The following is a 16,121-nucleotide window of genomic DNA, read 5'->3' as shown; positions in this document are numbered from 1 at the left end:
CTATTGGAGTGTAAATGTCATGGGAGGTTTTGCTTGCCTGGGAAGTTGCTAGGAGCAAATATATTGATGAGTTGGGGTCAACTGGAGTAATGTGGCCCTTGTTTTTCATAAACTCTAGATCTGTGTGTCCTCCCGTATGCCAGTCTCCCTAAACCTGTTATACTGACAGGCATTTCTTTATCTTGTGTGTAGACCCCTTGTCAGACATAGCACAGTATGCTTGGGAGGGGAAAAAAACCTGTTATTGTTCCTCCCACATTGTCTTTCTGCGAGTTTCATAATCTTCACTAAATTTGGCTATTCCTGGCAACAAAAGTAAAGTGACAGTACTTCTCATACATCTGGGAAAATGAAGTTAGGAAAAAATAGTGTTTTTCAGGAAAGTTTACATATGGCCTGATGGCTTTGCTGGTGCACTTGGTAGGAAAAGCATGCACTGATCTGAATCATAAGTCTGGAAAGTGACCTGTTTTCTAGATTATGGGCTAAACGCTTTTGTTTTTGATCCCACCCTGACTCCTGTTTTCTGTCCCTGACATTTGATGCATTGGATCGGTTTGATGTTCTTGGATCTTCTTAGGGGTTTTGTGTGGGTAGTGTGTTTGGGTGTTCTCTTGCTGCGATGAGGCAGATTAAACCTGTACGTCATTCATATTCACTGAGGCCGTTTAAATGTGTGGCTGAGATAAATCTGGCTCTGAATCCTCAGTCTTTTTACATATTCTTACGGAGTTGGATGTGTAAAAGCGATGGTGAATACAGGCTCTTCTCTTACGCGTGTAGGGGCCCGTGAGGGCATGAGAACAAACCAGAGTGACCAATTCCTCCCACTTTAAGCTGTGAAAGCCCCGCATCCAGGGAAGGCCCTTGGTCCTGGGCCAACTGGAAGGATTTGGCCGGGAATGCCCCGATTTTAAAACTTAAAGTCCAATGAATCAGGAGTCCCCTCAGTCACAGGCAACCTGGGATGATTGATCACCCTAGTGCAAATTAAGATTCACATACTTCTATCCATATATTTAAAAATTATAAATCAAGTTAATGAATTGTGAACTACAATAGGTTCTACCTTCCTGCCTGACAAATACCTGTTTATAATCACATGTGGAAGGCTGGGTTTGAAGTTCGAACTCTCAGACTGTGTGGAGGGGCACAGAGCAAAGAGGGCAGAGTGAGATTTCCTGAAATAATAAATTACTGAGTAGTTCAAAGAATGACTTGCTCTCTTGGAGTTAGAGAACCTTTCCTTCAGCAGGTGTAGTCAGTCCCCATGGTGAAGGGGACACCATTTGGTCTAAGGCTTTTGCAAAGGGAAAAGACTTCAGAGGACAAGTGAGTGCCCTGCAAGTGACATTGCAAGGGCTTCCACTGGGGCTTCCTGCTGCTTTATTCACTGAATTACCCCTCAGACTGCAGGGCAGCTTTCAAGTTTCTTCTCAGGCTGTCATAATAGCTACAAATAATTCTGATAATACATATTAACATATTGACATATCGTAACTCAAAACTACTTTTAAATGGTATTTGGGATAATAAAACTCCTCAGAATACTGTTGAAATTTACTGGAATCAACGACTTTGCATGAATCCATACAATGCCACCACGTATGGCTGCCCAGGTTGTGCACTGCACAATTTCAGATGGTGCTCTTCACATGGACTACAATATGAAAGGTGACCCCTCCCCACCCAAGTTGTGCAAAGCATGGACTACCCAGTAGTATGCAGCCTCCCTGAATTGAAGTACACAGCCATTCATTTCATTTTTTCCCTGCTAAAATTGATATTTTTCTAGTTTTGAAATGTGTTAAAATTCTAATTTGAATATTGGGGCCACTTTTATTTGGTTCTTCATTTAGACTAACCTTGATTATTCACTGGGGAATGCATGAACAGAAAATTGGCTCATTTCACTCTATTTTAATGGCATTTTCCTGCTCAGGGTTCAGAAGTGAAATGAAAACTGAGTAAGCTTTATGGTTTACAAGTTTTACTGTTTCACATGGCAAGTGAGGACTAAAAGCATAGGAAATAGCTTTGGAATTTCATTTTGCAATCACTTAAATGTTATAACAAAATTTAATTTTATTTCCAAGTAGACTTTCATGTAGAGACCTAGTTAGCTCTGATTGGAGAATAAGTAGCAAATGTTTTTGTCACCAGGTCTTGTTGATGCTGAGTTTTTAAAAAAATTTAAAATGTTTTTAGCAAGTCTCAGAATACCTTAAAGCAAAATATTCCGATCATCTTGGTAACTGCAGAGCCATCCAAAAAAAATTAAGTTAGTATACTTTTACATTTCTTTCTGACATAACATTTATTTCTAACTTTTTATTTGTAAATACTTTCGGGAAGTACCTTTTAGTTTTCTGTGTTGTATTAGGGCATAAAAGGTTTCTTCAGCCTAGAACCCCCCTAAAGACTAAATGGAGAGCAAAATTGTGCTCTGCATATTATTATGCAGGGTAGTTAATCATATGTTCCTAAATGCAAATGGCCCTGCTACACATAGTTTGACAGTAACCCCTAAGCCCTAAGAATAAGAAAAGTGGTATGAAAATTACCTGTTTCTGGAATAAGAACACCAAAATTGCAATGAAAATGGCCAACTGTATAATAGAAACAGTACCCCCCCAAAAAAAAAAAAAAAAAAGAAAGAAATAGTTATAATTCATTTATTGCTGAAGTTTTTCCAGAGTGATTTGTGAGTTCTCCTTAGTCTTTGCTTTTTGGTAGGGGTGGAAATTGGAGGACCGGAGTGGGGAACAGACTTATTGTGAAACAAACCAAGAATTTTACATTTTATTTACCATGTCTTATAAAACAGTCTATTCAATTATAAAACCTTCAATGTATATTTATCTTATTTTAGTTGGTATAGGTTAGAAATTTCTACACTCCAAATGCATGCTTACAAATCTTTTCTGTTTTTCTTTTTAGGTGCAAACCCGAATTATCCTGATGTAATTTATGAAGGTAGCTATCATGTTTTCTTTACCTTGTATGTTTTCCAAATGTTTGTGTATAATGAAATAAATCAACTAAAAGAAGACCTCTAAGCTCAGTTAAATATATACACTTTATGCATTACATAGTCAAAAATACTTTTCAAAAATCGTTCGATATTGATGCCATTTTCCCTTGACATTTGTAGTGCCTGTAAATAGCACTTTCTCTCTCATGTTCTGTTCTTGGAAGTAGTAAATCCATTTTGCTGGCTGTAAAAGACATTTTTTTTTTCATAATTGGGAATTAATTACCTGTTTAAAAGCCATGACTACCAAGAAAAGGGAAGTGTATCGGTTTCTGGCTATGACAGTAAACCCAATTCGAAATTATATTTCTTGTGTAATAAAGAAGTTTGGCTTTGAGAAACCTCAAAGGCAGGGCTTGCTTTAGGGTTGGTTAAACCAGCCGCTTAACTGTGTCATCAGGGACCTAAATTCTCTTCATCTCTGCACTCTCTCGCTGTAGTGCCAGCTTCAGTGAAGGCTGGTTCCCCTTACGGTTGTAAGCGGATGTCAGCAGAGAGGCTGCTGTGCCACTCACATTGACGGGAGGAAGGAAGGAGCTTCTGAAGGTTTCCCAGACGAGAACTTTCCCAGAGACCTCCACCAGGCCCTCTTTGTATTAGATTCAAGACCCCACTGGGTCATGGTCCATTCTTGCTCTCATTACTGATAAGGGGGAGGGATTAACCCTTGACTACTTAGACCCACCCCGAACATTTAGGTCTGCTTCCCCAGAGATTGATAGGTTAAACCCCTTGAACAAAATGGAGTTCTCTTGGGAATGTGAAAGGAAAGAAACCAAAGGTCCACTATATTAGCTGTTGCCTCAAATAGCTCATCTCTGCTTTGCTATTTTGTTCAAATACCAAGGATGCTTTACTAGGTGTGAAAGCCCATCTTTAACAGATTTCTGAACCACCTTTGTGATCAGGAAGCCACTGTTTAGGGAAGTGGCAGGCAATGTTTCAGGACTTGGCTTGAAATTTAAGAATGATGAAAAGTTAGATTGATTAAAATGTCATATTGATAGATTTATTCTATAAAATATTCCATTCTTTAATATATATCTTTATTAACATTTTATTTTTTTCTATAAAATGATTCTATTTATATGTCTATTATATGTGTGTGTATTTAACTTGAGCTGATTTTAACTGGGGAATTATATTGTCTTATACCTGCTTATGTATATTAAGGCATATTTCCTCCAAACTGTTGTTTGGTTGATTTTGTGCATGTGATTTGTGTGTTTTGGTCTTTATTTGTCTTGGTATGGTTTAAAGGGAAAATATCTCAAATTCTATGACAGAGTAATATGTTTGGATTGTGATTTTACATTTTAAAGTTATGTTTGGGTCCACTTTCCAGTGACTTCAAGACTTTAAAAATGTCATTTTCCCATTGGCTTCAGATCCCACTTTTGATCTTTGGACTAAAATGGCATGATATTAAATTATAGACACTTTAATGACTGAAATTTTGCATGAGTGGTTGGCTATAATATGAAGAGGGAAAAAGAAATAAATTATATCTGTTAGTGTTTGAAATCAGTAAGTTTTAAGATACTCAGAATAAAATCTGTGAGAATATGGTTTTTGGCATTAAGAATGAAACAGCATACAGATAGAAAATAGATGTTTTCCGTGTTACTATCTATTCACAAAGGAACACTCCGCTAATAAAAATACAATTTAAATTGGTTGCCCCGAGGCCAGCATGATGGGTGTACCTAGAGAAGTTTAGCTGGGGCTCAGTTAATGAGGTAGCTTCTCCAGGATGGAAATTGAAGGAACTGTACCCATTTAGAATTAAAATATAAACATCATAAACAACATTGTCTGCAGTAAGTTTACCAAGAGTTTTCTATGACATTTCATATGTGATATTATTAATACCAATAAAAATTTTGACTGCCCTCAAAAAAATCAGTCATTATTTCCATCTTGATCCACATAGACTCAAATTGATCCAGAAGATGGCACCTGCATTTGAGACTTGGTGATATGAGAGCATAGCTTTACAATTCTAAGTATCCTGTGGGTCTTTCTATTAATAATTCTGAAACAGCAATGATTGGCAATTCAGAACTCTTCAGAAAAGTTCATGCATGGACCCAAGTTCCATCACGATGCAGATTTCGTGTTTCATCTTAAGTGTCTGCCCTTTATTCAGGTAATATGTACCTGCCCCAGGAAGCAGTGTTGCTTCTTTCAAGTCTGGGGCCATGTCTGGGCTCGGCCACCTTCTTGCTAGGTGGCCTTAGACTGATCATTTAACTTTCCTCAGTTGACATTCGTTAGCTGTAAAACTGTCAGTTAAGCTCAGTCTCTAAAAACCCTTCCAGGTCTACAAATTTATGACTTTTAGATGATGGGTTGCCTTTTGTATTTGTTTTAAATATGCCATCGATAAAGGGGTATATTCTTAGGTGCAAAGAAAAAACCCTGAACCAGGTTTAGGATGTGACCAACAGAACAATAAAGTAAAGATCTGGGTCGAATAAAGTCTTGGTGTTGTGCAGTTGACTCAGGAGCCTGGTCACGCTGCCCCACAGCCAGGCTGCCAGTGGTTTGGAATCTTTGGGATTTGTCTTGCTTCGTTCTGGGTCTCACTCTGGCCTCATGTTAGTTGGCAACCTAATGACAGCTTCATGTTCCTTCTCTTTCTCCCTTCTCCAATTTAAGATTATGGGACTGCAGCAAATGACATTGGGGACACCACCAACAGAAGTAACGATATCCCTTCCACTGGGGTTGCTGACACACCTGGTCGGGAACATCTCTCGGTGAGTGGAATAAATTGGTGTTTACTCGATTGGTTCTGAGCATTTTGGATACTTACATGTTAGAGGAATGTAGCTGCTTCAACAAGACATTTTTATTATTCAGATGTAAATAGGGCTTTAAAATATAGAATAGATTTTAATAAAATAATATATTAATTTATATTAATAGAAAGATTTAAGAAAAGTGATACAGGTGCTATATAGCCTTTGACTTATTGGTTTCTCCTTTTGTGCACCACTTTTGATTATTAGTGGTTCCTATTTCAAATATCTGTCCTTTAAAAGAAGAAGCAAGAAACTAGGAGAGCAAGAAACCAGTTTTCTCATTCAAGGACTGCATCTTCACATCTGTCTCCTTAAACTTTTTTGAGACAGAGTCTCACTCTCTTGCCTGGGCTAGAGTGCCGTGGCGTCAGCCTAGCTCACGGCAACCTCCCACTCCTGGGCTCAAGCGATCCTCCTGCCCCAGCCTCCCAGGTAGCTGGGACTACAGGTATGCACTACCATGCCCGGCTAATTTTTTTTTCTTTTTTTTTAGTTGTTTGGCTAATTTCTTTGTATTTTCAGTAGAGACAGGGTCTCACTCTTGCTCAGGCTGGTCTCAAACTCCTGAGCTCAAGCAATCCTCCTGCCTCGGCCTCCCAGAGTGCTAGGATTACAGGCATGAGCCACCTCGCCGGGCCTCCTTAAACTTTTAATAAAAGTTTGCTCACCAAATGTAAGGACTCCAGGAGACTGTGGAAGGGACTGTTGGTGGGAAAATACAAAAACATGAATGAAACTCAAATCTGTCGTTTAGCAGCTTATACATCAGTCAGAGAGCCTAGATGTGAATCCCAGCACCTAAAGTACAAACAGAGGCAGAGCAATGCAGTACAGCGATAGAAATGGTGGGGCAGGTGTTCCGTTCTTTCCAGCTGGGAAATTCAGAGGAGCCTTTGTGAGGCCAGTGGCATTTTGCATGGCCCGTGCAGGAGGGATGGGATTTGGACATATAGGAATGGAAGGGAGGGACATTCGGGGTTTGCGAACAAGAGCTTGCAGATGGGGGAACATGTCGAAGGTGCTTGATCGTAGGGTAAGGTATGTGTGGGTCAGTGGGGTTGGAGATGGGGGTGGTGACCAGGTTGTAGGCCTTGAAACACAGTCCCAGGTGTGTGGATTTAGGGTGCAGTGAGGAGCCATTGAAGGGGGAAGTCACACGATCCCAGGGGTCTGTGGTGGGATTGGTCTGTCGGTTTCTCTGGTCAAAACTCAACAGCTTCCTCCACTCTTTTGTTTTCCTCACCGTCGCACGTGCACAGTCAGCACTTTCTAAGAGCTCGGCCTCCGTGTAAATTCCAAATCTGTGCACTCTTCACCTCCACGGCCACTTTGCAGGCTAACCCAGGGTTGGCCAACTACAGCCTAGGGGCCAGGCCCAGCTCACTCCCTATTTTTGTGCTGTTTGCAGACGAAGAATAGTTTCTACATGTTTAAGTGGTTTAAAAAAAATCAAAAGAAGAATGATGTTTTGTGTCACATGAAAAGGTTATGAAACTAAAATTTGCAGAATGAAGTTTAAACTTGTTTATTTAGGTATACTCCTTGTTATTTAGGTATAACTCCTCTCTATTTATGGAAGTCTGGAATTTAATCATAAGGTAGAGAAACTTATAGCTAAAATACCTATGATCTCTTTCCCATGAAAACATCAGTTGGAAACAAAGATTAAAAAAATACTCAAAACCATTAGGTAGGCTTGGGTGAAATGGTTAAGTTGATCCATAGTTAGCTTTTTAGGAGTTGCTGCCATTCTGTTTGTATATAGTCTCTGCAGCCTACAGACAGAGTTAAGTCTGTACTTAAATGTTTGCAGAAGCATTTTCTGGGAAAGCCACTCGCAACTAAAGTATCAGAGAAGAGAATTATCATGTATCTTTGCTCCACCCTTTTTTGTGCTTTGTGACTTATTTAATGCTGTTCTCATCTGATGTCAGAGATGGTGTCCTGGGAGGATTAGCCGAATGTTTTTATTTTTCTACCTTCATTCTCAACCTCTTAAAGAGACAGTGTAATGGATAAATCACAAGTTTAATACTTGCACAGACTTTGGTTCAAATCCCAAGCTTGGGAGGTGTGATTGTAAGCTACTTATTTAATTTTTTCTAGATCTGAGTTTTATTATCATCATCATCATCATCATCATCACAGCAAACATTAATTTATTATCTATCGTAGTAGGCACTGTTCCCAGTCCATTATCTGCATTAACTCATTAAGGATTTACAAAAACCAATAAGGTAGAATTATTAGATTTCCCATTTTATACTGGAGGATTATGAGATGCAGAGAGAGGTTAAGTAAGCTAAGAAGTGGTAAATCTAAGTTTTATGCTCAGGAAGAACCCATGTTCTTTATGTCCACTCTGTACTGCCTGTCACTGTGAGATGAGTGTATTAGTCAGGATAAGCTATGCTGCAGTAACAAAACCCCCAAATCTTAGTGGCTTAAAACAGCGAGGGTTTCTTTCTTGCTTCATTACATGTGTTGGCTGAGAGCTCTGTTCAGCTTTGTCCTTGTTCCAGGAATAGACTTACAGAGCAGCCGAGTTTTGGAAAGTTAGCATTTTTCTAACAGAGTGAGAGAGAGAGAGCTCCAGGGCAGGGTGGAGCAGGGTTTCTCAACCTTGGCACTATTGGCATTTGGGGATGAATAATTCTTCGTTTGAGGGGGCTGTCCTGGACACTGTGGGTTGTTTGGCAGCATCCCTGGCCTCTGCCCACTAGGTGCCAGTAGTCCCCTCCCCCTCCCGCCAGTCCCCAGGTCCTGACAATTGCCAAATGTCTTCTGGGTGGCAACATGATCCCTGGTTGGGAACCACTGCTTTACACTAAGATCTTGGACTAGAAGTGAAATTCTACACCCTGGCCATGACATTAAGTCTCAACTAGTCATATGAAGCCACCTAACCACAAGCAAGCCAGGAAGTACCTCCTATGAAAAGAAACACAGAGAAAACCAGAAATATTTGGTGAACAGCGCTAATGATTACTGCAAATGGGGATAATAATATCCATTTTAAGGATTATAATGCAGATTAAATGAAATGACGCTTATCCATCTTAAGTCAGTGTGGACATCTAAGACAGTTTAGAGCAGAAGTTGGCAAACTATGTCCGAGTCCAGGTACTCTTTTTGTAAATAAAGTTTTATTGGAACATAGTTATGCCCATTTGTTTACATATCATGCATGGCTACTGTCAAGCTACACTAGCAGAGTTGAGTACATAGTTGCAACAGAGACTGCATAGCTGGTGAAGCCTGAAATATTTACCATCTGACCCTTTACAGCAAAACTTTGCCTGGTTTAGAGAATTGAACTTTTTTTAGAAGCAGGACCTTGGGCTGAGCAAGACTGGAAGGAGTTACAAAGTGCTGCTTATATCTTTGTTTCAAAAATGTTAAGATGCACTTAGAATAGATCGGCAGTCCTGGTGGCAGCGAGATCACATTTCTACTTGTACCTCTGTCATCCCCACCTCTGGGTTGAGACAGGATTCACATATATGTGCATCTAACCTCTTCACTTGTGTAACCCACACCTTGCAATTACACTTTTAAATTTAAAAACATTTTTGGGGGGGAGGCCGAGGTGGGTGGATTGTTTGAGCTCAGGAGTTTGAGACCAGCCTGAGCAAGAGTGAGGCCCCCGTCTCTACTAAAAACAGAAATAAATTAGCTGGACAACTAAAAATATATAGAAAAAATTAGCAGGGCATGGTGGTGTGTGCCTGTAGTCCCAGCTACTCGGGAGGCTGAGGCAGAAGAATTGCTTGAGCCCAGGAGTTTGAGGTTGCTGTGAGCTAGGCTGACGCCACAGCACTCTAGCTCGGGCAACAAAGTGAAACTCTGTCTCAAAAGAAAAAAAATAAAATATAAAAAAAAAACACTTTTGGGGGCTTATGTCATACCTATAGACAAGTGTACATATCATAAATGAATAATCCAATGAGCTTTCCCAAATGGGACTCACCCCAAAATTGCCCTCTTGCTCTGCTTCCTGTCCAACTCACTGTTCCCAATGTACCCTGACTTCTAAGAGCAGCAACAGCTAACCTAAAACAATCTTTTTATTCTGGGTAGTTTTTAAACATTCACTATAATAGAATAGTCAAATGAACCCCATTGCATTCTTCACCAGCTTCAAAAATCAACAGTAGTTCGCCATTCATGTTTCATATTCTCTCTCTCTCTCTTCCCCCCAGATGGATGGATATAATATCTATATCTATAAAATACCAATTGGTTATCCATTTTTATAAACTTTAACTTATGTTTTCTCATTTGCAACGTGGACATAATAGCAGGTCCTACATACTTTGTTGTCAGGTTGTTGAGGATTAAGTGAGTTGATGCATAAAGCTGTTAGAAGAGGAAGTGGTAGGCATTCAGTCAGTAGTAACTGTTGGCATCATCGTCGTCGTCATTACCTTATGATTATAGGGAATCAATTATCAAGGTTCTAACCACCCTGCCTTCCCTTCTCTAGGTCTATGCTGTCGTGGTTATTGCATCTGTGGTGGGATTTTGTCTGCTGGTAATGCTGTTTCTGCTTAAGTTGGCAAGACACTCCAAGTTTGGCATGAAAGGTAAGAAGGGTTGTGTTTATTTTGCTTCTTATGTGGAATCGTTTTTGGCTTATGACTAATGCTAATTACCACTAAAGAAGGAAGCAGCTAGATTTACGATGATTAGGTTTGAAAAGGCTGAAAAAATAGCAACAAGGATGTGACACTACAAATCTAGACACAGCAAAATAATGTTGATTACTCAGCACTACCCACTTTCCCATGAGGACAGTTGTCCCACAAGACACAGAACTGGTTTCTTGAGTATTAAGTGACTAATGATATGGACAAATAGTGCTCGATTTTTCCTTTTGCTCTAGAAAGGCAAGTGAGGCACAGCGGCGACAGGCTAGTCTGGATATCTGTACTTTGGGCAGAAAAGTCTTTCCTGCCGCACATTTGATTCCCGCGTCCTCAGTGGTATGCTTTTGGTGTGGTGACTCCTTCTCCAGATTCTCGTTCTTTGAAATTTAAACAACAGAGTTGGGAAGCAAAATCAGAACAGCCATTGGTGTAACCTGGGAGCTTTGTGAATGAATGGCTTTTTTTTTCCCCCCCTGTGGAAAAATTCTCAATGCTGGATTAAAAATTAGGGACTATATTGCCCCAAAATAGATAGTTGGCCTTTTTATTAGAGGATTGAAAATTAATTTGAGGAGGGAAAAACTTACATAAGTGTACTTGTTGTATAAAAAGTGAAGAGTTTCAATGATTTAAAAGCATTTGCTCTGAAGTTTAAACTTATGTATTGGCTAATACGTACAAAATATGTTGTATTTTATGTGGTCTCTTACAGATAGACACTATTTTAAGTGTCTAAGTGGGAAAGCTGAGAAGGTTTAGTGGTGTCTTAGTTGTGCTGGAGAGCAGGTCTGGTGGGTTTCCTTTATCTGTAGGGCCTAATAGAATTACTGTTGTTGCTTGTTTACTTGGAAGGGCATGTCTAAGTAGCAGCAAGTTCCCCAACACACACTGGGATCTGGGGTAGATCAGATCGATTTCTGACATTTCTTCCTCTCCCTTTGTTGGTGCCTGTGACCAAGATTCCCAAGCCAGAAATGAACAGGGAAGAGTAGTGGTAAATTGGGGCTTTAAAAAACCCCTAAGACTTCTCCCCAATTCCTCCTCGGCCTGCTGATATTTGACATTTCTTTAGGAGGAGCAAAGATCTTTCATTCTCCAATTATCAACAGTGCTTGAGAGAGGGACTAGCCTACAGTGCTTTTAATTTATCCTGGCAGTGGTTCTCCAACTTGACTGTGAGCCACAGGCTCCTGTAGGACTTGGGAAAACGTAGATTTCTGGGCCACCCCCTAGAGTTTCTAATTTAGTAGGTCTGGGGTGGACCTGAGAACTGGCATTTCTGACAGTTTCTGAAGCTGCTGTTGGCCGAGGATTCTTTGAGGATCTCTGTCCCATGTCATACAGTACATGTGGGCTACCACATCCTCTTCCGAGTGTGGCAAGGGGTAGGGAAGGCACGGCAGACCAAACTCACTCACTGCTTTGCAGACCTTTCGGGGTCCCCGTGTCTCAGCTGGCACTCTGGCCCACGCTAGGCCACTACCTACCATGGCATTTGGTTTTTCTCATTTTTTGTCAGGTGCTGCTTTCCTTAGAGGCACTTGGAGTGCATGTCCCCAAGCATGGCTTTCACTGCAAAGTACTGGATCCTAGCAGGAGAATTTCCTGTCTTGAAGGGTTTAGTTTGAGATCTTTCATCCCATGGGCTCTTCACAGAGAGCATGTGTCCAGGTTCTTCTGGGAGCTCAGCAAAAGCTTTGAGAATCCTTGAAGTAAAATTCAGGAGCCCCTCTTCACCCTTGGTTTAGGGAAACCACTGACAGAATTACTAGTAAATGTCAACCTACTCTCTCTAGTGCAGCAACGGAGTGAAAAAAAAGATGGATGTTTTGTTTCAGAGAAGACTGTCTTTCATATGAGACGCCAGCTTATCCTGAAGGCTAAGACTGAAACAGAATTTTATTTGGATAATTTGGGCATGATTACCACTAAAACACCTACATTTTCTGAGTATGACCTGAAGGTATCCTTAATGAATTGTAAGAAAGAGTTTGCTGAACCTCGCCACAGAGCCAGTAAATGACTTCCTTCAGGCAGTAGCTATTATATGTATTATAGGTTTTTCTCCCTTATTCCTAAACATAAATAAAACCAGTTTTAGAAATTTTGTCTCAGAGACTCATGTTCTTGCTTAGAATAGCTTGTTTTCTGTTTTTAGCTACATGTCTATCTGTGGCATGATATGAGCAAAATGAGCCTGATCTGGGGTTATTGTTTTACAAGTCAGATGCGAGGGGATAATCTTCGGGGATCTAGAAATTGAGATGTGGCTCATGCATTGAATGCAAATGAAACTGCATAAAAAGTGACATTTAAACATTAATGTAAGTTAATGTACTTTAAATGCTATTAGAGCCGGGATTACCACTGAAAAACATATGTCTTAAAAAGGGAAGACTACGTAAAAACACTGTTATACTTCCCGAAATAACCAGGCGATCTGTCAGTCTTGATTTCTGGGTAAAAGATGGCAGGAACTGTGCATAGCCTTGGCCAAAACTAGACAGTGTGAGAGGCTGGTGGCTGGTGTGCAGAGGAGCTACTCTGAATGTAAGTCCTACCCTCGTGAGCATCCTCCGCGGAGATTCTAAGCCCATCCTTATTCTCTTATCCTGGAGACAGATTGAGACAGAAGGATGCCGGCCCGCTCACCCATAGCTGCTTACAACTTTTTGTCCATCCTTAGCATTTCGCAGTTTATCTCCAGTGTTGACGTTTTAATCTGTAGCGGAAGCCTTGAGATAATAAACTACAGCTTAACACTGTTGATTGGAAGGGCCCAGGTTAACACAAACCAGACACCTCTTAAAATCACACTATAGCTGAATGCAGGTCAGCTCAAGCTTTGTGGATTGACCTAATACCCTGAGCATTATTTATGGCATTGCTTCCGTGAGAAGGTGATTTCTAAATTCCAAACTAGTGAGTTAAACCTGGATTTGAGAACACAACCAGTGAGCTGTGCTGTTGACTTTGGATTTGGGTCTACAGGATGGTAAACTCCATCGAGTTTTGTTCTGTTGATTCGCCATAAATGCTGATGGTCCAGTCCGGAACAGGAAGCACAGACTGTGAGCCCCGTGGTGACGGGGTTCGTATTTGTCTTGTTCATCTTTATTTACCTAGTGCCTGGCCCAGAGTTGGCACTCAGTAAATATTAATTGATGGAATGATCAGAGAGAATTTTCAACTTCATACACTTTAGATTGGCAATTGGAAAACAGTTAATATTGGGAGAATGGCTAACTAACGTGTGAATGGCTAGAGAGAGATCAGGGACTTTTCTAAGTTTCTAAAGGGGAAAAAGCTCCTTTTCTTCTTTTATTTTAAAAAATTATTCCAGATAAGTAATGGCCATAGATAAGAAGTCATTTTGTCCGGGTTTTTGGTATGTCAGCCTTATTTTTGTTGAAGCTTGGAGGATTCACTTTGGCTTTTCATTTTGCACATGAACATCTTCAATTTCGACATCCCTGCCTTTGAATGCATGGCTTTGGAATATGTGTCTTTTTCCAGTTCCGAAGTCAGCAGAAGTGCCATATTGCTGTTCATATTTTGCTGATAACCTAGAATTTATCTTTCATTATTGCTTGATATAGTTTCAACTTCTTGTTGCTTATGTCCAATAGGCTACAGGCCCTGTTTCAATAAAGATGTCAGGAGGTAGAATTTCTCCCCATCTGTTTTCCCATGTTCATTTCTGTGCCTTTACGCAGTCCTATTGCTTTTTGGTTGAATAGCTACCATAATTGCAGAATCCCCAACTAATGGCCCTGTGTTAGTGTTTGACCATCTGTATAAGGATTATTCATATGTGTGTTTAATATGGATGCATAAAATGTATAACAAATGTATCTAAATCTGCATCAGTATTGATACCCCTATATGTAAATGCAGAATTTTATTCCTTTTCTTCTAAGCCTGGCTTTACTTTAATTTTAGTTTTCATTGAAATGGGGCTCAAAGAATTTTCCAAAGCAGCTTTATTGCCAAAGGAACAGGCAACCAGACCTTTGAATGCTGTTGTGTTGTAACCAAGTCTTCTGTTTAGCTCTCCCATTGCTCCCTGGCTTGCTCGCTCTATTAAAGACATAGGAGTGCACATGAAGGGGCTACGGAAGCATCTAGGAGCACAGGGCTGCCAAGTCTTCAAAGAGCGCTCCACGTTGAGAGCCCTGCCTGTGGCATTGATGGTGTACAGGGTTGCAAAAAAATATAAGGCAGCCAGCAGGGAGGAGGCAGCTTGGCAGTCATTGTCCTGGTGAAGAACAGTTTTGGCCATCAGCTTTCTGTTACTTGCATTTCCTGGTTGAAGTCCACTTATGATATTCATTCCCTAAGTACCGATGCCTTCTTTGCCGTTCTGTAGTAAAATGTCCAAGTGACCCTAAGAAATCCCTGCAGAAGGCACTGGAAGAGGAAGCCTTTTCTCTCATTCAGTGTGGGTAGCCTGCACGCATTTTCTCTGCAGCCTCGGATCCTTGCAGGTAAATGGCCCTGTCTGCGTTCACTCCTGCTATTTGAGCCTTAGGGGTTTCCAATTAGTAAAGACTGAAAAGCTACGCTGCCTGAGGATGCAGATCCAGGTTTTCCTAACTCCAGATCCAAGGCCCACAGTTTAAGTTTCTGCTCTTATAAATGATCTTTTAAATGTCTTTCAACAGCAACCAAAAATCTGCTTATTTAAAAATAGTCATAAACATACTGAGGCCAAAGCTAAAGAGGTTGAAGGTTAAAGCCTTTTATATGAGCTGAAAACAATTCTGGAAAGTTTAGGAGGTTGAGTTTAACAGATATTTGGATCAACTTTTAAAAGAGGGAAAAACGTATCCAAAAGCCAGAAACACAGTTGAAGAAACAGCTGCAAGGACAAACTGTTTTCCACATGCCCCCCCTCCATTTTTTTTTAAAGAAAAATAACATTGAAAAATTATAATAGTAACAAGTGAATGCATTCTTTTTCAAAATTTCATTGAGTTTAGAAATATATAAAATTAAAAATAGAAGTTCCCATCACTTTGTTCTCTCACTACCATTTCTGCTCCTAGAGATAACTCTAAGATGCACATAGCATGTAAATAATCTAATATATAGCTTCGTTTATTATGTGAATAATCAAATATATAGTTTCATTTTTGGTCTCATAATGAAATTATAATACTAATCTTGTTCTGCATCTTTTCTAAGGTAATAATTTGCCTTGTAGATCTTTCTGTATCAGTACCTAGCTGTCTACTGCATTCTTTTTAATAATATTTCCTAGTAATCTGATACCAGGCTACTTGGATCTGAAACCTGGCTCTGCCTCTTATAAGCTGTGTGTGAATTTCAGCAAATATCTCATCCTCTCTGGCCTCAGTATTTCCCTCTGCAATGGGCCAATAACAGCACCTACTTCATAGGGTGGTTATGAAGACAAAGTGAATTTATATAAGTGAAGCACTTGAGAAAGTTCCTGACATTTAGTAATTACTCTATGAGTATTTACTGTCATTGTGATGATGATTTGTGATTTATTTGACTTTTCTTCTTGTAATGAACATTTAAGTTGTTACCATGTTTTCAGAAAATCATTTCAAATGAGACCTTCTATACAAAGATAGATACTTGGGGATGTATTGCTGAGAGAAA

The 16,121-nt window shown here is 40.0% G+C and overlaps 1 protein-coding gene across 9 annotated transcripts in view; it reads left to right on the top strand.

The window, feature by feature from the left end:
* The window catches only part of NTRK2 (neurotrophic receptor tyrosine kinase 2), a 343,235-nt gene that overhangs the window by 62,098 nt on the left and 265,016 nt on the right, over positions 1-16,121 (top strand). For 8 of the 9 annotated variants that reach the window (XM_069474074.1, XM_069474072.1, XM_069474071.1 and 5 more), the window contains 3 exons: positions 2,941-2,976; positions 5,696-5,796; positions 10,328-10,427. In XM_069474074.1, coding sequence (XP_069330175.1) covers positions 2,941-2,976; positions 5,696-5,796; positions 10,328-10,427 — 237 coding nt within the window. The remainder of the gene's footprint in view (positions 1-2,940; positions 2,977-5,695; positions 5,797-10,327; positions 10,428-16,121) is intronic. The other variant, XM_069474075.1, reaches the window with a different exon arrangement.

The sequence above is a fragment of the Eulemur rufifrons genome, chromosome 7 (assembly GCF_041146395.1).
Source record: "Eulemur rufifrons isolate Redbay chromosome 7, OSU_ERuf_1, whole genome shotgun sequence".
Taxonomy (NCBI): Eukaryota; Metazoa; Chordata; class Mammalia; order Primates; family Lemuridae; genus Eulemur; species Eulemur rufifrons.
The sequence above is the reverse complement of the archived record's forward strand: the minus strand, read 5'-3'. Positions and strand labels throughout refer to the sequence as shown.